Source organism: Symphalangus syndactylus, chromosome 11, assembly GCF_028878055.3.
Source record: "Symphalangus syndactylus isolate Jambi chromosome 11, NHGRI_mSymSyn1-v2.1_pri, whole genome shotgun sequence".
In the NCBI taxonomy this organism is placed as follows: domain Eukaryota; kingdom Metazoa; phylum Chordata; class Mammalia; order Primates; family Hylobatidae; genus Symphalangus; species Symphalangus syndactylus.
Window position 1 is genome coordinate 113542877 of NC_072433.2, and position 23054 is coordinate 113565930.

The 23054-nt window shown below is 39.6% G+C and overlaps 1 protein-coding gene across 16 annotated transcripts in view; it reads left to right on the top strand.

The window, feature by feature from the left end:
- GRAMD2B (GRAM domain containing 2B) overlaps positions 1-19652 on the top strand; it is a 137934-nt gene extending 118282 nt beyond the window's left edge. For 4 of the 16 annotated variants that reach the window (XM_055299137.2, XM_063612977.1, XM_055299139.2 and 1 more), the window contains 8 exons: positions 1007-1078; positions 1178-1258; positions 8903-9014; positions 9882-10004; positions 11185-11272; positions 12376-12480; positions 14308-14401; positions 18408-19652. In XM_055299137.2, coding sequence (XP_055155112.1) covers positions 1007-1078; positions 1178-1258; positions 8903-9014; positions 9882-10004; positions 11185-11272; positions 12376-12480; positions 14308-14401; positions 18408-18449 — 717 coding nt within the window. In that variant the 3' untranslated portion in view covers positions 18450-19652. Of the gene's footprint in view, positions 1-1006; positions 1079-1177; positions 1259-8902; positions 9015-9878; positions 10005-11184; positions 11273-12375; positions 12481-14307; positions 14402-18407 lie in introns of all 16 variants that reach the window. The other 12 variants (XM_055299136.2, XM_055299138.2, XM_055299140.2 and 9 more) reach the window with 5 other exon arrangements.
- The last annotated feature ends 3402 nt before the right edge of the window (positions 19653-23054 follow it).

Sequence of the window (23054 nt, forward strand, 5' to 3'; positions counted from 1 at the left end):
GATTTTTAAAAAATACTAATAGCCAACAAGCATCAGTATTTCCTCCTTGTCAGGCCATACACTAATGCTTTTCTTATATTTTCTTGCTACCACCCTGTAATGGATAACTGTTATTAAGAAAACTGAAAGTTAGAGGGGTTAAGGAATTTTCCCAATGTCACCCACTTAGTAAGTGTAAGAGCCAGAATTTGCAACTGGATCTGCCTGATGCCAGAACCCACAATATTAATTACTTTGAAATATAGTACTTGCTTGGAAATAATGCAAGTTCCCTCACTGGTGAATGAGAAGGATAATCACAAACTCATGGAAAGGAGGTCTGAAAACATTCTATGGCATAAACAGATGGAAAAAAAGTAGATTTTTATATTTTCTGAACATATCGTTTATGGTAAAATCATTTTTCCTCATGTCATTTGTCTTCACATGATTTGTCTAGCTTTGATTTTACCCCTTTCCCATGGCTCACTTATAAGTCTCCACTAGAAAATCTCCATATTTGTACAAGGAAGAATCTGGAAGTGGCATGAAAGAAAGCTAGCCTGTTAGAGCCACTGGGAAGTTTTCAGTGGAAATCTAGGTCAGAGCAGAGAAGGCGGGCCCTCGGGAATTGTTAAATACCCTTAAAAACAAAAACCGAGGGAGAGAGATTTTAAAGGGGATTTAGTGAATGTCACCAGCCTTTTCTTAATGTCCATGCCTTTTCTTCTCTGGGCTTGTTTGAGGCACCAATGACAGGCTTTTGGAGCCTTCATTTTGCCCTACATGTATTTATTACTGTTAAATTGGGTTTGAAGATTGTGTTGCTTTTATGGGAGAATGTTTGCTTTATTACAGGAGTGGAATAAAAATGGAATGTTTGAGTGAGAGGAATGCGAATATAGATCAAAGAGAGGTCCATGTTGTTTGAAAATGAAAAAGCTGTATACAGATACTTTTCTGAGCTCTCAACTCTCACTTCTCACCAGGCAATATCTATTCATAATTATCCTGTTTTGTTTTTCAGTACATATTTGTCTCCTTACTCTCCAGAGATTCAACTTACAAACTACTAAAATCTGTGTGTGGACACTTAGAAGTGAGTATGATGTCCCTGAGCCTCAATTACTGTCTCTCTTCTGTATTTCTTACGGTTTCATAGTTAATCTGGTTTTTCATTTTGTTCCAATAATTTCAGAATACAAGTGTTGGTAACAGTCCCAATCCATCTTCTGCTGAAAACAGTTTCCGAGCAGACCGCCCTTCATCTCTGCCTCTGGTAAGTTGCCTACATAACTATCTATCCCTTAGACTTTGTAAACTGTAGAGTAAATCTCCAGTGGGAAGTAGCTCCCTCTGTTTGTGTAAGATTTGTACCCATAATGGTTATAATGTTTTCCCAAGAGAGTTCCAACCATATCATTCAAATGATTATAAATATTCAACATTAGTGAAGCAATATGAGCCCATGGTTTCAACATCTCCCACAAATCTTTTTTTGAGAATAGTTAAAAGTAATGGGATTGAAAGCGTGTTCACACAAACACTTGTACAAGAATGTTAACAGCATTATTCATAATAGCCAAAAGGTGGGGAAAACCCTAATGTCCATCAACTGATTAATGGATTTTTTAAATGTGGTATACCTATACAATGGGATATTATTCAACCATGAAAGGCAAATTAAGGGCCAGGCGTGGTGGCTCACACCTGTAATCCCAGCACTTTGGGAGGCCGAGGCGGGTGGATCACGAGGTCAGGAGTTCGAGACCAGCCTGGCCAACATATTGAAACCCCGTCTCTACTAAAAAATACAAAAAATTAGCTGAGCCTGGTGGTGCATGCCTGTAATCCCAGCTACTCAGGAGGCTGAGGCAGGAGAATTGCTTGAATCTGGGAGGCCGAGGTTGCAGTGAGCCGAGATCACACCATTGTACTCCAGCCTGGGGGACGGTGCAATGAGACTCCATCTCCAAAAAAAAAAAAAAGGAAATGAAGTACTGATACCTGCTACAATATAGCAATATAGATGGACCTTGAAAGCAGTATGCTAAGTGAAAGAAGCCAGACTCAAAAGGCTACCTACTGTATGATTCTCTTTATATGAAATATCTTGAACAGGCAAATCCATAGGCACAGAAAGGAAACTAGTGGTTGCCAGAGAATGGGGTGAGGGAGAAATTGAGAGTGACTGCTAATGGGTATGGGCTTTCTTTGGGGGGTGATGGAAATATTCCAGAACAAGATTGTAGCCATGGCTGTACAACACTGTGAATATTCTAAACACCTCTGAATTGTATACTTTTAAATGGTGGATTTTATGTTACCTGAATTTTATCTCAATTTCTTAAAAATATACCTTGAAAAACAGCAGTGGGAAGCAGTACAGAATATAATGTAACACATATGATTTGGAATCCAAGAAACCTGGTTTTAAATCTGGGCTCCACCCAGCTATGTTGTATCATCAGGCAAGCTCTTTAACTGCTTTGACTCAGTTTCTTCATCCATTAAAATACCAGCTTCATGATGTGGCTGTGAAGGTTAAATGCAATCATGTATGTAAGGAGCTTTGCATACTGCCTGATACAAGATAGGCATTCAAGAAATCATTAAATTGAAGAAATTTTCAATTTTCCTTCTCCTATAAATCCTTGTATGAAATCGAAATGAGTGTTGAGATGAACAAAAGACAGCTACGTCAAGGTGAAAGGTTGGTAATTTGCTTACAAGATGAGTCTCTTCTTCATTTGGCAGCTGACTAAATTGTTAAAAGCTCAGCCTAATTGTACCTTTGCCAGGACATTTTAATGACACCATTTGTCTCTTCAGTTCTTAAGCACTTTGGGGAACCAACAGAATACAAAGTAGAACGTCTGTGCTTTTTACCCTACTCCTCCATCATCTTTCTAAAATTTAAATGTACTATCACTAGCCCTGTTTTGATTTAGTTGAGGACAGAAAAAAAGCTTAAACTTTACTTTCAGGGTCTAATTGGCTAAAGCCATTTTTCCTTTTCTGTTTCCAATACTTTTTTAAAAAAACTATAATTTAGTAATATCTTTCTGTCTACATATTTGAACTTGAATTTAAAGCTTTCTATTTTTTTCTCTTATATATGTCTGTAGTAATCAGGTTTTCTCATTACAAAGTGCTAATGAGGAAGGTGGAGCCAAGATGGCCGAATAGGAACAGCTCCGGTCTCCAGCTCCCAGCCCCAGCGACACAGAAGACTGGTGATTTCTGCATTTCTGCTTGAGCCACCCCTGTTGACACCCAGCCAAACAGGGTCTGGAGTGGACCTCTAGTAAACTCCAACAGACCTGCAGCTAAGGGTCCTGTCTGGTAGAAGTAAAACTAACAAACAGAAAGGACATCCACACCAAAAACCCATCTGTACATCACCATCATCAAAGCCCAAAAGTAGATAAAACCGCAAAGATGAGGAAAAAACAGAGCAGAAAAACTGGAAACTCTAAAAAGCAGAGCACCTCTCCTCCTCCAAAGGAACGCAGTTCCTCACCAGCAACGGAACAAAGCTGGATGGAGGATGACTTTGACGAGTTGAGAGAAGAAGGCTTCAGACGATCAAACTACTCTGAGCTACGGGAGGAAATTCAAAACAATAGCAAAGAAGTTAAAAACTTTGAAAAAAAATTAGAAGAATGGATAACTAGAATAACCAATGGAGAGAAGGGCTTAAAGGAGATGATGGAGCTGAAAGCCAAGTTTCGAGAACTACGTGAAGATTGCAGAAGCCTCAGTAGCAGACGCGATCAACTGGAAGAAAGGGTATCGCTGATGGAAGATGAAATGAATGAAATGAAGTGAGAAGGGAAGTCTAGAGAAAAAAGAATAAAAAGAAATGAACAAAGCCTCCAAGAAATTTGGGACTACGTGAAACGACCAAACCTACGTCTGATTGGTGTACCTGAAAATGACGGGGAGAATGGAACCAAGTTGGAAAACACTCTGCAAGATATTATCCAGGAGAACTTCCCCAATCTAGCAAGGCAGGCCAACATTCAGATTCAGGAAATACAGAGAACGCCACAAAGATACTCCTCGAGAAGAGCAACTCCAAGACACACAATTGTCAGATTCACCAAAGTTGAAATGAAGGAAAAAATGTTAAGGGCAGCCAGAGAGAAAGGTCGAGTTACCCACAAAGGGAAGCCCATCAGACTAACAGCTGATCTCTCAGCAGAAACTCTACAAGCCAGAAGAGAGTGGGGGCCGATATTCAACATTCTTAAAGAAACGAATTTTCAACGCAGAATTTCCTATCCAGCCAAACTAAGCTTCATAAGTGAAGGAGAAATAAAATACTTTACAGACAAGCAAACACTGAGTGATTTTGTCACCACCAAGCCTGCCCTAAAAGAGCTCCTGAAGGAAGCACTAAACATGGAAAGGAACAACCGGTACCAGCCACTGCAAAAACATGCCAAATTGTAAAGACCATCGAGGCTAGGAAGAAACTGCACCAACTAATGAGCAAAATAACCAACTAACATCATAATGACAGGATCAGATTCACACATAACAATATTAACGTTAAATGTAAATGGGCTAAATGCGCCAATTAAAAGACACAGACTGGCAAACTGGATAAGGAGTCAGGACCCATCAGTGTGCTGTATTCAGGAAACCCATCTCACGTGCAGAGACACACATAGACTCAAAATAAAGGGATGGAGGAAGATCTATCAAGCAACTGGAAAACAAAAAAAGGCAGGGGTTGCAATCCTAGTCTCTGATAAAATAGACTTTAAACCAACAAAGATCAAAAGAGACAAAGAAGGCCATTACATAATGGTAAAGGGATCAATTCAACAAGAAGAGCTAACTATCCTAAATATATATGCACCCAACACAGGAGCACCCAGATTCATAAAGCAAGTCCTGAGTGACCTACAAAGGGACTTAAACTCCCACACAATAATAATGGGAGATTTTAACACCCCACTGTCAACATTAGACAGATCAACAAGACAGAAAGTTAACAAGGATATCCACGAATTGAACTCAGCTCTAAACAAAGTGGACCTAATAGACATCTACAGAACTCTCCACCCCAAATCAACAGAATATACATTTTTTTCAGCACCACACCACACCTATTCCAAAATTGACCACATAGTTGGAAGTAAAGCTCTCCTCAGCAAATGTAAAAGAACAGAAATTATAACAAACTGTCTCTCAGACCACAGTGCAATCAAACTAGAACTAAGGATTAAAAAACTCACGCAAAACCGCTCAACTACATGGAAACTGAACAACCTGCTCCTGAATGACTATTGGGTACATAATGAAATGAAGGCAGAAATAAAGATGTTCTTTGAAACCAACGAGAACAAAGACACAACATACCAGAATCTCTGGGACACATTCAAAGCAGTGTGTAGAGGGAAATTTATAGCACTAAATGCCCACAAGAGAAAGCAGGAAAGATCCAAAATGACACCCTAACATCACAATTAAAAGAACTAGAAAAGCAAGAGCAAACACATTCAAAAGCTAGCAGAAGGCTAGAAATAACTAAAATCAGAGCAGAACTGAAGGAAATAGAGACACAAAAAACCCTTCAAAAAATTAATGAATCCAGGAGCTGGTTTTTTGAGAAGATCAACAAAATTGATAGACCGCTAGCAAGACTAATAAAGAAGAAAAGAGAGAAGAATCAAATAGATGCAATAAAAAATGAAAAAGGGGATATCACCACCGATCCCACAGAAATACAATCTACCATCAGAGAATACTACAAACACCTCTATGCAAATAAACTAGAAAATCTAGAAGAAATGGATAAATTCCTCGACAAATACACTCTCCCAAGACTAAATCAGGAAGAAGTCGAATCTCTGAATAGACCAATAACAGGTTCTGAAATTGTGGCAATAATCAATAGCTTACCAACCAAAAAGAGTCCAGGACCTGATGGATTCACAGCTGAATTCTACCAGAGGTACAAGGAGGAACTGGTACCATTCCTTCTGAAACTATTCCAATCGACAGAAAAAGAGGGAATCCTCCCTAACACGTTTTATGAAGCTAGCATCGTCCTGATACCAAAGCCAGGCAGAGACACAAGCGAAAAAGAGAATTTTAGACCAATATCCTTGATGAACATTGATGCAAAAATCCTCAATAAAATACTGGCAAACCGAATCCAGCAGCACATCAAAAAGCTTATACACCATGATCAAGTGGGCTTCATCCCTGGGATGCAAGGCTGGTTCAACATACGCAAATCAATAAATGTAATCCAGCATATAAACAGAACCAAAGACAAAAACCACATGATTATCTCAATAGATGCAGAAAAGGCTTTTGACAAAATTCAACAACCTTCATGCTAAAAACTCTCAATAAATTAGGTATTGATGGGACGTATCTCAAAATAATAAGAGCTATATATGACAAACCCACAGCCAATATCATACTGAATGGGCAAAAACTGGAAGCATTCCCTCTGAAAACTGACACAAGACAGGGATGCCCTCTCTCACCACTCCTATTCAACATAGTGCTGGAAGTTCTGGCCAGAGCAATCAGGCAGAAGGAAATAAAGGGTATTCAATTAGGAAAAGAGGAAGTCAAACTGTCCCTGTTTGCAGATGACATGATTGTATATCTAGAAAATCCCATTGTCTCAGCCCAAAATCTCCTTAAGCTGATTAGCAACTTCAGCAAAGTCTCAGGATACAAAATCAATGTACAAAAATCACAAGCATTCTTGTACACCAATCACAGACAAACAGAGAGCCAAATCATGAGTGAACTCCCATTCACAATTGCTTCAAAGAGAATAAAATACCTAGGAATCAAACTTACAAGGGATGTGAAGGACCTCTTCAAAGAGAACTACAAACCACTGCTCAATGAAATAAGAGGATACAAACAAATGGAAGAACATTCCATGCTCATGGGTTGGAAGAATCAATATCGTGAAAATGGCCATACTTCCCAAGGTAATTTATAGATTCAATGCCATCCCCATCAAGCTACCAATGACTTTCTTCACAGAATTGGAAAAAACTACTTTAAAATTCATATGGAACCAAAAAAGAGCCCGCATCGCCAAGTCAATCCTAAGCCAAAAGAACAAAGCTGGAGGCATCACGCTACCTGACTTCAAACTATACTACAAGGCTACAGTAACCAAAACAGCATGGTACTGGTACCACAACAGAGATATAGATCAATGGAACAGAACAGAGCCCTCAGAAATGATGCTGCATATCTACAACTATCTGATCTTTGACAAACCTGACAAAAACAAGCAATGGGGAAAGGATTCCCTATTTAATAAATGGTGCTGGGAAAACTGGCTAGCCATATGTAGAAAGCTGAAACTGGATCCCTTCCTTACACCTTATACAAAAATTAATTCAAGATGGATTAAAGACTTAAATGTTAGACCTAAAACCATTAAAATCCTACAAGAAAACCTAGGCAATACCATTCAGGACATAGGCGTGGGCAAGGACTTCATGTCTAAAACACCAAAAGCAATGGCAACAAAAGCCAAAATTGACAAATGGGATCTCATTAAACTAAAGAGCTTCTGCACAGCAAAAGAAACTACCATCAGAGTGAACAGGCAACCTACAGAATGGGAGAAAATTTTTGCAACCTACTCATCTGACAAAGGGCTAATATCCAGAATCTACAATGAACTCAAACAAATTTACAAGAAAAAAACAAACAATCCCATCAAAAAGTGGGCAAAGGACATGAACAGACACTTCTCAAAAGAAGACATTTATGCAGCCAAAAAACACATGAAGAAATGCTCATCGTCACTGGCCATCAGAGAAATGCAAATCAAAACCACAGTGAGATACCATCTCACACCAGTTAGAATGGCCATCATTAAAAAAGCAAGAAACAACAGGTGCTGGAGAGGATGTGGAGAAATAGGAACACTTTTACACTGTTGGTGGGACTGTAAACTAGTTCAACCATTGTGGAAGTCAGTGTGGCAATTCCTCAGGGATCTAGAACTAGAAATACCATTTGACCCAGCCATCCCATTACTGGGTATATACCCAAAGGTCTATAAATCATGCTGCTATAAAGACACATGCACACGTATGTTTATTGTGGCACTATTCACAATAGCAAAGAGTTGGAACCAACCCAAATGTCCAACAACGATAGACTGGATTAAGAAAATGTGGCACATATACACCATGGAATACTATGCAGCCATAAAAAATGATGAGTTCATGCCCTTTGTAGGGACATGGATGAAACTGGAAAACATCATTCTCAGTAAACTATCGCAAGGACAAAAAACCAAACACCGCATGTTCTCACTCATAGGTGGGAATTGAACAATGAGAACTCATGGACACAGGAAGGGGAACATCACATTCCGGGGACTGTTGTGGGGTGGGGGGAGGGGGGAGGGACAGCATTAGGAGATATACCTAATGCTAAATGACGAGTTAATGGGTGCAGGAAATCAACACGGCACATGGATACATATGTAACAAACCTGCACATTGTGCACATGTACCCTAAAACCTAAAGTATAATAAATAAAATTTAAAAAAATAAATAAATAAATAATCATATAACATACATGTGGAAAAAAAAAAAAAAAAGTGCTAATGAAACCTCTTCAGCTTCACACTGGAAGCTTCTCAATTATCCGTATTCCGGGTGTTTTTCTACACATTTCGTGTTTCAAACAAGTTGGCCAGTGTTTGTTGACGGAATTTTAACTGCCTGAAAAATCCGTTTCAGTAACCAGATACTCAGTCATCTGTTGGGAAAATCCCAGTCGTATGGAGCAATCCTTCCTTCTATTCTGTTTTATAGGTCAGGCCTAGGTGAAAGGGCTGGGAGTTACAAAGCCCTGCCTGTTTACTAAGGGAATATCAGCCTGTCTTCATTTCACTGTTTCTTTCAGGATTTCAATGATGAATTCTCAGATCTGGATGGAGTGGTTCAACAAAGAAGGCAAGACTTGGAAGGATACAGCAGTTCTGGTTCTCAAACTCCTGAATCTGAGAACTCTCGAGGTTTGGGAAATTGTTGTATTTTGACTAAAATTTAATTCCCCTCAAAACATCCTCACCCCACCTCTTAAAAAAAAAAAAGAGAAAATAAAAGAAAGAAAAAACCCCACATTGTCATCCTAGTTAAAAATCAGGAATGGAATCTGGAGAAAGGATGCCGTTAGAGTTCGAGGGAAAAGAATTGCCCATGTGGTAAAAATTCATTTCCTTTTATGCACATTTAACAGAGGTCTCTTAAATAGACTTAATATTGGGGTAGTTGAGAGAAAAAACATAAAATTTTGTTTTTGTTTTTGTGTATGTGTGTGTGTGTGTGTGTGTGTGTGTGTGTGTGTGTTTTGAGGCTGGAGTGCAATGGCGCGATCTCGGCTCCTGCAACCTCCACCCCCCGGGTTCAAGCAATTCTCCTGCCTCAGCCTCCTGAGTAGCTGGGATTACAGGCATACGCCACCAAGCCCGGCTAATTTTTGTATTTTTAGTAGAGACGGGGTTTCACCATGTTGGTCAGGCTGGTCTCGAACTCCTGACCTCATGATCCACCCACCTCAGCCTCCCAAAGTGCTGGGATTACAGGCGTGAGCCACCGTGCCCGGCCTATTTTCTTCCTTCTTATTTCAATAATATTTTTAATTGTTACAGCTGAATTATCCATATGAGTTGGTTGGAAAATGAAAGACTATCCTTATATCACTTTATTACTTATTTGCTTAAGCATTCAATTTCAGCCCCAGCCAGCACAACTAACTTGTGAGACGATCCATTCATATTCTTGACCATTATGCATGTTAAGGGATTGATTTACTTGGAGATTTATCCTGTTTTTAAATACATTGGAGGGAAAACTTACCCAGCTCCATTTTGGCTTAGTAGATTTCCATGTGACAGAATCACAAACAGTTCTGAATGTCTCCAAGGGAGAAGCAAAGCCAACTCGGGCAGATGCCCATGTGAACAGAGTACCTGAAGGAAAAGCCAAGAGTCTCCCTGCACAGGGTGAGGAATGGATGTCTTGTGGGGGTGGGTTTAGAAGTGTTGGAGATGTCTGTTGGTAACTTTTTTTTTTTTTTTTAAGACAGCATCTTGCTCTATCACCCAGGCTGCTGTAGTGCAATGACATGATCTCGGCTCACTGCAACCTCTGCCTCTTGGGTTCAAGCAATTCTCGTGCCTCAGCCTCCTGAGTAGCTGGTATTACAGACGCACACCACAACGCCTAGCTAATTTTTGTATTTTTGGTAGAGACAGCGTTTCACCATGTTGGTCAGGCTAGTCTCGAACTCCTGACCTCTAGTGATCCACCCGCCTCGGCCTCCCGAAATGCTGGGATTATAGGCATGAGCCACCATGCCCGGCCTATTTGTAACTTTTAAAGCGTCCCCATGTTTCACCTTATGACTGCTTTTCATAGTCCCTTTCCTCCCTGTGTATTATAGGTCTTTGCATATTAATTCATTTATTCATTTAGCAAACAGTACCCAGTTCTATGCTTACGGTGGGGGATGCAAAAGTGAATAGCCTTCATGGAGGTCACTTCATGATTCTGAATACATGAGATTATCTTTCAAAAATTTCTCTTACTGTAACCCCAGCACTTTGGGAGGCCAAGGTGGGAGGATTGCTTGAGTCCAAGGAGTTCATGACCAGCCTGGGCAACAGAGTGAGACCCTATCTCTACAAAAAATTTAAAAATCAGCTGGGTATGGTACATGTCTGTAGTTCCAGCTACTTGGGAGGCTGAGGCAGGAGGATTGCTTGAGCCCAGGAGGTCAAGGCTGCAATGAGCTGTGATTACGCCACTGTCACCTGGGCAACAAGTGAGACTATCTCAAAAAAACAAAAAATTTTCCAGTAAAACTCAAGTGTCTTATTTACTAATTATTCTAATAACTAGCTATACTGGTAAGAGAGCAAGGATATTGTTATATTGTTCATCATTGATTCCAACACAATGCTTGACACAAAGAAGGCTGTGGATAGGTATGTAATCAATGAAATGTGTTGGAAGGAATTGTACTACTGGTTAAAATGACAACTGGGAGGCTTCAGTTGATATTTTCTCTGATTTCTTCTACCTGGGAATAATTACCTCTCTCAACTACCCCATAGGGATATTGCTGGATAAAAGAAGTGTGTTACGGTTTTAAGCAGTTGTTTTTTGTTTTCCACCCAACAGGTCTGTCAGAAACTGTTGGAATCTTACATGAAGTCAAGTCTCAGAAATGTCCGATGCTTCACCATATTCTTATATTCTATGCAATTGTGTAAGTACATGAATTTACTGTGAGTGACTAAGAAAATGATTCCATTCGCTAAAGGAGTAATCTCTTCACATTGCTGAGGCCTACTGTAAATCTCAGTTGTCTGAAATGTGACCCGCATCTTTACTTTGACAATTTCTGTCTCCTACTTCAGCTTTTTTTTCTTAGGCTTAGGTCACATTTTCATGGTTGTGCCAAACCCTGCAGAGGACTAAGTTCTGAGTGGGTACCATTAGTTGGGAAATTGCTCTGTGAATTGTGAAGCATCTTTACCCTTGTTATTTGTTTTACTTTATTTTTTTAAGTGACATATAACCATTGTAGGTATTTATGGAGTACATAGTGATGTTTTGATACGTATGATGTATACTGATCAGATCTGGGTAATTAGCATATCCATCACCCTTATCATCTCTTTGTGTTGAGAACATTCAGTATCCTTCTTTTAGCTATTTGAAACTCTATCATTGTTAACTTTAGTCATTCTGCAGTGGTATTCAACACTAGAACCTAGTCCTTCCATCTAGCTATAATTTTGTTTTGCCATCTGTCCCATGTCCCCTGAACAGGGGCCAACACAACTTGAAAATGTTATCTTCATCCCCTTTACCAAAAATGTAGGCATCAACTTTTTTAACTTCTAGTGTGTAACCAAATGTTCTTCTGAAAATAGCCTGACCCAGTTCTAGGCTGTTCCTCCCAACCAAGGAAAATATGCCCAGTCTGGTTTCCAGATAAAGGAGGGAGTCACCAGAGAACGCGGCTGGGGACTGTCTGCCCAGGCTCTTCTAGCAGAGGATGGTAGTACCGCAGGGAGGAGGAACACTGGCTTGATACTCCAACTTGGATCTGGCTCTGACCAATGCTATTAGAAGGGCCATTATTTGCAAATTGGGGGACTTGGACTAGAGGATTTCAAGTCTCTTCTAGCTGTAAGTTTTATAACAAGCATCAGCCTGTTTAAAAAGGATGTTTTTAAAATCTCTTTACCAAGTTATTTTGGAAAATGCCTTGCCTCAAGTGTACCACATTGGCACTGAGTTGTTTTATGAACATCAGATCCTGGCGGTTAACCTAACGAAAGTTTCTCTTTCATCCCTTTCCAGGGTCTGTGCACTAATCATGTCGACCTTCTACATGAGATATAGAATTAATACTCTGGAGGAGCAGCTGGGGTTACTAACCTCCATTGTGGACACCCATAATACTGAGTAAGACGATTGCCTCTATTGCTGTCATCTGCTTGCCATTCTGCTTAATATAATCATTGACCTGAACTTAGCATCCTTCTTAGTAAACATTAACTGGAGATGCATTCTGTATGAGACATTTTGTTAAGTGTATATGTGGAAAGTAAAAAGGTAGGAGGGTCTAGAAATGAATGACCTAACCCTGTACTATTTTGGAGTTGTTGTAATGTTGCTAGTAATAAGGCAAGAAACAAGCCTAATTTTATATTATCTTGCTCTAATATGCTAAGATGCAGTTGTGACCTTGCCCCATTTATTAAACTACGCAAGTTTACCTTAGTAAAATGGCAGTAAATCAAGACACTCAGAGAAAGAAGCAATTCAAGAAACTCAGCACATTTTATCATGCATAACTTTTTATATTAACTCACTTATTTGCAAAACTCTTGACCACTGTCAAGATCGTTGTGACTAGTAATTCGTTGAATGTGTCTGTGAAGATTTTCCATCAGTCTTTTTTTAACATGCCTGGCCTAATTAAACCTTTTCAGATGTAGAGCTCTTTTCCTTAAACCTCTTTACAAGAAGATTTTGACACATTGCCTAAAAAGTGAAATAATTTATGACATATTAGAAAGTGTACATTTAACCCAAGTTTTTGAAGTAGGGATATTTCCTGAGAGAGTAGTCACCACATCCTTAAGGCTCTATTAGAATGGATACATACACATACAAATACAAATGATTTTTTCCTCATTATATTTTCACCATAACCTTAGAATAGAACTGTTATTCCCATTTTACAGATGAAGGAAACTGAGATTCAGTGTAATAATTAGTTTAATGTCTTACAGTTTGCAGATTCAGCTACAGGTCTATATAACTACAAAGACCATGGACTCCTCAGTCTACCAGTGGCTCTCAAACTTTAATTTGCATCAGAATTATCTAGAATTGTTTAAACAGATTTCAGGGCTCATCTCCAGAGTGCCTGATAGAGTAGGTCTGGGATAAGGCCTGAGAATGTGCATTTCCAGCAAGTTCCCAGGAGGTGCTGATGGCAATGGTCTGAGCTCTGTACTTTGAGAAATACTGTGTTATGCCATTCTGGGACCTTTCTTTACTCTGTAGGAATTACCATTAGGTGGCTTACATGTATGCAGGTATACAGGTTATTTTTGACCCATAAATACACACTTGAACTAATAAAATACAAAAGCCTAATAAACAGTTTGGTATGGATTCATACTCTGCCCTTACTTTCTCCCATCTTGTTCAAAAAGTTAATATTGGCATAGAGATAAGAAGTGACTCCAGGCCAGGCACAGTGGCTCACGCCTTATTATAAGACAAGGGCAATTATAGTTGTATGATAAATCTCAAAGAAGAAACTACAAAAGTCTCACATTTCAAGGGACATTTGATTAACTAGATAAAGACATTCCTAAACTTTTAAAGTTCTAGTATAAATAGCTGAAAAGTGCAATAATTCTTGTATGTTTATGCTCTAGTGGAGACAGAGAGGATATTAGGGGTTAATAAAATGGTTCTAAGAAACCACGTGCTTGAAAATAATTGCCTGATTTTTGTTTAGAAGCCAAAACACACCATATCCACTTAAACAGAAATAGCTTAAGAGATTTCCAGCTGAGCTTTTAAGAATTAGTTCCCTAAACATCTAGCCTGGAGTTGAGGATTACTGCAGGGCTTTGTCTAATATTAACAAATGAAATGTTCACTCTCTTCTATTATAAACCAATTTTCTGTTCAAATACATTTTAAATGCGTTCATTCCACTTCTTTCCTTGTCATCCCTGCCCATAATAATTTTTCTCTTTTTTCTTACAGACAGGCAGCACCATCTGGCCTGGGGTCACAAGTACAGTTCAATGTGGAGGTTCTCTGTCAAGAGCTTACAGCTAACATAGTGAAATTAGAAAAGGTGACCTATTTCTTTCCATGTATGGGGGCAGTCACAGTGCCTACTGGTTGCCCCAGGTCAGGTCAGGGATTACACACTCAGATGCTGTTAGTGTGCCACAATAAACCTATATGATCAACCCCGGCTAGGGGCTTTTCATAGTAAATGTGGAAGAATATTTTTTATTTCCACAAAGAAATAGGTTTTAATCTCATTTTCCTCGAAATACATAGTCTTGTAGGTCTTTTGTTTTTCCTCCTTGATTAGACATATTACTTTATAGCACAGGGCCCAATGGTAAGTGACCACTGACATCGGAGCTCAGTATAGAGACATAGTAGGGAGTGAACTGGAGACCAACCACTGGCTTGGCCAGAAAGTACAGCCCCAACTCCACCCAGGCTGACTGTTCCCATATGTAAAATATTGCATGTAAGTCCTATTAGAACCATGGAAGATAGGTGTCATTGTTCCCTATCTGATAGGGGAAGAATCAGAGTTTCAAATTAGCTTGCTGAAGGTGACACACCTAGAAAGGCAGCAGACATGAGTCTGCTGAGAGAGCATTAGAAGAAAAATATATAAATAAAGTCAGCAGATCTGGAACCTGAACCAGGCCTGTCTGACTGCAGAGTTGTGCTTAGAAGCTCTCTGCTTTACTGTTCCTCAGAATTCAGCTTTAGGCTTTGTTGATAAGGCCACAGATGTACCTTTACCTCAAAGTATCTACAGTCCAAACCCTAGGGCAAATCGGTCCTTAGCTTGTGGCATTCTTAGAAGGCAGCAGGAAGGTGAGCTGGAGAAGAAGATAGGCATGCCAGAAATATCCCAGAAATAACCTGATTTACATGTCTTATTTTCTTCTCCTTTGTCTGATAACTACTTTGTTTTTACTCTAATCCTTCAGGAAAGGCTTAGAGAGAAGAATCCAGTGTTCAGTTAGAACTGCTGTCACAAATGCCCAGTATTTGGTTGCTTTACATCATAGTACAGTTATGCTTACTTGGGAAGACATATTTCTTCATATTAAATACAAATCAGTAAAATTTCATATTAAATACAAATGAATAAAATTATCTTTGTTTTCCTACACTCAGTGTTAGTTAGTATTTAACAGCTAAAGTATTAAAAGCAAAGGAGTTTCCAAACTTATGTTCTAAACCAAGTCAGGTCAGAGAATTCATATTAAATCATTCTATTTATGGGCAAATGTGGAAAGTTCTTTACATCAAGAATCAACCTAGAGAAGGTATGGGTTAGCTTTTTTCCTTTCTAAAACATTAGTTTCTGAGAATTGAAGATAAACGATTTTTTTTTTAATGAAATGCTTACAAATGTTTGGCTTTCATGCAACCCAGAGAATGGAGTGGTATTAATTTTCAATTTTGTTCACTCTTACATACCAATGATATTCTTTGGATTAGAAACACATGGGATCCTGCTGCCTTCTTTTGTGTTTCTTCCCACTCTCCCGCTGAGCCTGGCCGGGACACCACATTCTGTAACCAGGGAACTGAAAACAGAAGGGCTTGTTCACAGCAGGCAAACAGCCTCGGGTCTTGTGCAGGGTTCAGACACCCTAGCAGGGAGGCTGGGGAGGTTTACAGGAGCAGCAGTGGAGACCACCTTTGTCTCAAAGCAGAAACTGATTCAGTAAAAAGTAGATTTGGGGTCAAAATGCACGTGTTGATGTTCTAAAAAGTTAGAAGTTGCACACATTGCTCAAAAGAATCTAAGTATAAAAAAGAGGTACCAGGCCACACCCGTGCTCTTTTTGATTCATCTGCACCTTTCCTCAGAGGCAGCTGGGCACTAGCGCAGCACAGCCTGCCTTTAAAATAGCAGCTCCATGCTGTTGAAGGTGTTATACTGCATACCAGCAATTCCTTCTTCTCGCCTTCGGGGGCCGGTGATGTCTAAACCTCATGATCTTTCTCTGCTTATAACTTCCCTATTTCTGTTCATGGCATCACTGTTCTTTCAGTCATTCTCATTGGAAATCTAAGAATAATTTTTCACTCCCTCTTTTCACCTGCCGCTGGTTGACTAGTTGGCAAATCCAGTGAAGTCTGTCTTCAAACGTCTCCTCAAAGTTTCTTCCCACAGGTACCATCCTAGTCCATTCAGCCTTCCCACTACCAGTCAGATAGTGTGAAGCTCGATCTCACTGTGGTCTTTACTTGTATTTTCCTAATTATTACTGAGGCTGAACTTCTCATACATTTATTGGCCATTTGGGTTTTCCTCTGTAAATTTCTGATTTCCCTCCTTTGTTTTAATTTTGGGTTTTGTGTGTGTGTCATCGTAGGTGTGTTTTGTGGATTTGGGATGTCAGTTCTTTGTTTTATTCCTTTTTCTACCTCCCACTCCTGTTTTTCCATTTATCTTTGGTCCTGAGGGATACATGAGGAAGAAACAAAGCAAGAAAGTGGGGGAAGAAGGTAATGTCTTTTATGGGAACTGAAGTAAACACTTATTTTCTTAGTTCTGGAAGTGGAATTAAGGAACAGTATAGTAGAAAGAGCATAAATGTTGGAGTCAGGCCTTTGTTCTTATCCCTGCTCCACCGCTTACTACCCACATAACTCATCCTGCTACTTCAGCTCCCTGGCCCTTGGTTTCATGTGTAAAGCCTGTCATTGTGTGGTGTCGTGTGGCTCAGGAGCAGGCATGCCTTTGCTGGCACTTACATATCGGATCTCCTTCCTCCTCACTCACCTGAGAACACGCATAGGACATCACAGACTGTTCCTCTAAAAAAACAATATGTTCTTTCCTTTCATCTGCAAGGTTTCTACTCCCAACACAGTGCTGGTTGTTGAGAATTCCTTGCTCTGAATTCTTTTTTTTTTCTTCTTTGCTTTTTTTCCCGAGACAGAGTCTTGCTCTGTCACCCAGGCTGGAATGCAGTGCCGCGATCTTGGCTCACTGCAACCTCCACCTTCCGGGTTCAAGCAATTCTCCTGCCTCAGCCTCCCAGTAGCTAGGATTACAGGCACCTGCCACCACACCCAGCTAATTTGTATATTTTTAGTAGAAACAGAGTTTCACCACGTTGGCCAGGCTGGTCTGGAACTCCTGACCTCGTGATCTGCCCACCTCGTCCTCCCAAAGTGCTGGGATTACAGGCGTGAGCCACAGCACCCAGCCGCTCTGAATTCTTACAAGTTCCTTTATTCAACAGTCATTTACTGAGAACATTTTTGATGTCCAACATTGGACCCGTCTTAAGATCCAAACATCTGACATGATTGGTCTCTGTCCCTGTGAAATCCACAACCTTCTTGGAAATGTTAAATAATAATATCTAATTGGAGTAACAGGAGTGTTAAACATTATTACGTGGCACTTTTCTTATTAAAACCATCAAATGGGCTGTGTAAAGACCAATTTCCCATTGTCTTCTAATGTATTTGGGTCACACTGGTGTTGCCAGTTCCTTGTTCTTTTTCTTCCATCTCATTTATCTCAGTTTCTACTGACATTTTCATCTTTCTGCCATTCTCTTTTATTTTTTTTTTTAAGCCTTATATTCTCTCATTTTAAAGTGGATTGTCAGCTGGACATGGTGGCTCATACCTGTAATCTCAACACTTTGGGAGGCTGAGGCAGGAGGATCACTTGAGCCCAGGAGTTCAAGATCAGCCTGAGAAACATGATGAAACTCAATCTATACAAAAAGTGCAAAAATTAGCCAGGCATGACGGTGCACGCCTGAAGTCCCAGCTACTTGGGAGGCTGAGGTGGGAGGATCACTTGAGCCCAGGAAGTCAGGGCCGCAGTGAACCATGATCACGTCACTACACTCCAGCCTGGGTGACAGAGCGAGACCCTGTCCCAAAGAAAAAGTGGATTGTCAGAGTTCTAGTTTATGAAAAAGCATCTATTTGCCTCACCTAAATTTAACTCTTTTGTAGCTTTTTATTCAAAGTGGAATAATCTAGAACGTTATATAGACTATAGCAAATATGCCCTTAATATACTCCATTCTATTTAATAATAAGAGCTTCTTTTCTTTTATTTCAAGATACAAAATAACTTACAGAAGCTGCTTGAGAATGGGGACTGATCGACCAGATTGCTTGGGCCATCGGAATACCTCATGTTTCCCTTTGAAGAAGGTGCTTCCTGAGGCGTTTTGTTTGAGTGCGCCCTGCTGGTCAGAGGCGCAAGCAGATGAGAATCCAGACATTGCATGTGGACGTCTCCAGCTCAGGAAAGTGGGGAGGGAAATAATTTTGGTTCTTGTGCAATAAAAGTTGACCTTGACTCTCTGAGGAAGATTTTGCTGCTGCTGCCTGAAGAAAACAGACCCATCTCTGGAGGTCTCAGGAAGGGCCCAGCGAACACTCTCTTGGATAATTACCACGATGGCGTCAGCAAACACTCCACCCTGTGCCTTTTTAGTCCTTCCTGCCTCTCCCTTACACCCCTCTTAACGACTTTCAAACTAAAGGATACATCATATACCAACAAACTCACTGTGGTCCTTTCAAGAATTAGCCATGAGTCTCAAAAAGGCAATAAATGGCTCTAAGTGGACAGGTTTGCTTCAAACAAGTAACATCTACATTTTGTCTTTTTTTTTTTTTTTTTTTAGTTCTCCTATTATGTTCTGGTTTAAATCACCTGTGTATCTTAATTTCTCAACTCCTTTTTGGCAAGAATATCAAGCAAGGTGGATTTAACATTTCGTTTATGTTTTGTTTTGTTACTGTAACTAATAGTTAATTGGACTGATTCTTACCCAGCCCTGATCAAGAATCTGTGAGGCGTGTGACTGAAGTACTAAATTAAACTTCTTTTGAAACCAAACCTAATTTTTAAGCCAAAAGGTATAATAGTGATTTAACACAGGATGAAAAACACTGAATTTTTAAGACTGTAGGTGGACTATGTTAGTAGTTTTGAAACAGGATGTCTGTATTCAGCATTCAATAATGCTAAAATCCATTTCAGCATGAAATTTGTATGTTTTTATCCTTTGCTGACTAAAATAAAATAACTGGTGGTTTGCTAAATATTTACCATATGGGTTGACTGGTTTTTATTAATAATTGTTTAGGGTATCATAAGATCTGTAAGTACAAAGGATATTCTGTTTCTATCTGCAATGCATTTGATAATCATTTCTATGAAATGTATTTTATTTAATCAGATAAGCTAATAAGTGAATTGGTTATATCGTTTGTATCTGTTAGCCTAGTGGACAGCTGTGCCTGGTGCACCTCTGGCTTTTAATAAATACTCATTGGTTGAAACGCCCTGCTAACACTGTGTTTTGTCAGTTTGTAAATTCTTTTAACCAAGACTTAACTATGCTTTTTAACTCTTTTTCCACCTGCCATCTACTACTTCCAACTCACTTATACTTCCTTCCTCCCAAGTAATCATTTCAAAACTGATAAAGGGATTTAAGTTCTTGGGTTACAATGGTTTAAAGGAAAGAAAATGAACTTTGAAGTCAAAAAAAAGAAAAAAAAAAGACAATGCTTGATTCCTCAGTCCACATTTCATGAGTTATGTGACCTTTAGCAAAATATTTGGCCATATCCCCCCATTTTATTGATAAGGTTGAAAGTACCAGTAAAAAGTATCAGCATGAGGATTAAATATGATAGTGTCAGCCAGGTGCAGTGGCTCATCCCTATAATCCCAGGATTCTGGGAGGCCAAGGCAGGAGGATTGCCTGAGCTCAGGAGTTTGAAATCAGCCTGGACAATGTAGCAAGATCCCATTTCTACTAAAAATAAAAATAAATTAGCCAGGTGTGGTGATGCATGCCTATAGTCCCAGCTACTCAGGAGAATTGCTGAAGTCTGGGAGACTGAGGCTGCAGTGAGCCATGATCACACCATTGCACTGTAGCCTGAGTGACAGAGCAAGACCTTGTCTCAGTCAATCAATCAGTCAATGTGATGATGTCTCTAAAGCACATAGCCATGTCAGGCAAGTAGTATGCTTTCATAACAGCTACAATAGTCATTATTTTAAAAAACATTTTTGCACACCTGTAGTCCCAGCTACATGGGAGGCTGAGGCAGGAGAATCACTTGAACCCAGGAGATGGAGTTTGCAGTGAGCCTAGATCACGCCACTGCCACTCCAGCCTGGGCGACAGAGCAGACCTTATCTCAAAAAAAAAAAAAAATTCATGTCTGACATTACAGTTTTATTAAAGTTCAGTGTCAAAGCTTTCTATTCAAAACCCATTAGTGATTCAAGAGTGGGTCAGCCACCTCTGGAGAACAAGTTTATAACCATATCAAGAGCCTTAAAAAGGCTCAGATTTCACTGAGTTTTAGTAATCTGCCATCTAGGAATTTATGCTAAAGAAACAATCAGAGGTACAGTAAAGTTTATATACAAGAATATTCTTTGACACCTCTGACAGCAAAATATTAGAGTCTAAATATTCAATAGAAGAAGAGTTAAATAATGTAGTGATTTAAACTTGCATTGTCAAAGAAAGGCGTAGAAAATATCGAAAATTGCATTAAAAGACATAAAACTATAGGGTATGATCCCAACTTTAAGAAGAGAACCCTAAATGTGTGTGTATATATATATATGCATACGCATACATACATACACGCAGAAGCCCACACACCTTTTCCGTATCCTACGGATTTTGTATAATGAACAGTCATTAGCTTTTTTTAATCAGATAAGTTAATTTAAAAGATTACGTGTCTCTCTGCAGGGAATCAGAACTCACAACTCCCACCCCCACAGCATGGCTGCTAAGTTCTTTAACTGAAACTTTATTTTCCAACAACCACTACAGTTGACTCATCCAAAGCGAAAGACAGCTCCACCATTCCTAGGTTGAGTTATTGTTTCTTTGCGGATACTATTGTTTGTTTTGTTTTCCTTTACTAGCTTCCAAGTGAAAATGTGGTGCAGCTAGATCCGAATGGTGAAATCCAGGTCATAAGCCTGCATACTAACTACCAAGCAAGGGAAAGCAAGCATCTGGGATTTTTACGCCTCTACCAACTAGGTTATAAATGTAGGGAATTCTAACATGGGGGTTTCAGATGCTGAATGGCCAAAGTAATAGCAAACGTCCACCATATATTTAGCCCTTCAAAACTTGTGTAATCTTAAAAAGATTATCAGTTGTAATACTATTTCAATGCACTCTAATATTTTATAATATAATTAAATACATACTATTTTGGTGAATAGAAATTACCCATCTTCCATAAGCTGGAAATGCTATTATTATTATTGTTGCCCTCTCAGACTTTGTAAACATTTAAGATACCTTCTTTTATATACTCCACAATACTCCAAAGCATTTCCCAGGTATTCATTTACGCAATTTCTTGAAACCCACCAAGAGACATTTTTTTTTTCAGATAGGGTCTCACTCTACCATCACCGAGACTGGAGTACAGTGGCGCAATCTCAGCTCACTGGAACCTCTGCCTCCCAACCCATCCTCTCGCCTCAGCCTCCCAAGTGCTACAGGTGCACACCACCATACCCAGCTGATTTTTTGTATTTTTAGTAGAGACAGGTTTTTGCCATGTTGCCCAGGCTGGCGTCGAACTCCTGGGCTCAAACAATCCACTTACAAACATGAGCCACCTCGCCCAGCCCAGAGACATTTTTTAAATGCCTTTTCCTTGCCTTACACAATTTCATAAATTCATGGAGTCAGGCCTAAACAAAAATTCTGACTTAAATATGAGTTATCTTATATGCTATTTTGATTTGTATATCCTAACGATAGTAAAATTCAGGTGATGCTTTCTTATTTTTTTGTTTCTGGTGATCTAAAGGATATGGACACTAATGCGTTATGGATAGCTCGGGTTGTTTTACTCTCAAGCATTTTTTTAAGTCAAAATTCTACACATTAGTAATAGTTATACTGCCATTTGAGGTCATAACCTGACCCACTGACAAAGGGGCCCAGTGATATAATATTATTTTCATATGCTTCTTTTACACCTCTCCCTGCTAATTACCATCATGTTACCATATTCTTGCCAAAAAAAAAAAACAGAGTCATTACGTGAAGCATCTTTGATCACTGAATTTCCAGCACTTCTTTGTTGTGTCTAGATGCTAAGCCCTTTTCTAATTTGAGAAAAAAAAAAACTGGAGACCTGATTTTGTTTGTCTCTTGCAGTTGCTTTTATCTCTGTTTCTAACCACTCTATTTAGTACCTCTCTCTTTTTTTCTGTCTACACACATATGGAGCATCCACCATACCAATAATCACAGTATGTGGTAACGAAAAGTAGAAGGGAAAAATGGCCCTTGCTTCTCACAGACAAACTCACTATCTCAGTGGATCATTTTCGTTTTTTTGTTTTGTTTTGTTTTTGAAACAGTCTCACTCTGTTGCGCAGGCTGGAGTGCAGTAGTGCAATCTTAGCTCACTACAACCTCTGCCCCCGGGTTCAAGTGATTCTCCTGCCTCAGCCTCCTGAGTAGATGGGATTATGGGCACCTGCCACCATGCCCTGCTAATTTTTGTTTTTTTAGTAGAGATGGGGTTTCACCATGTTGGCCAGGCTAGTCTTGAACTCCTGACCTCAAGTGATCTGCCCTCCTCGGCCTCCCAAAGTGCTGAAATTACAGGCATGAGCCACAGCACCCCGCCTCAATGGATCTTGATGAGCTACGCAACCCATTATTTGTGTGTTTTTATGAATG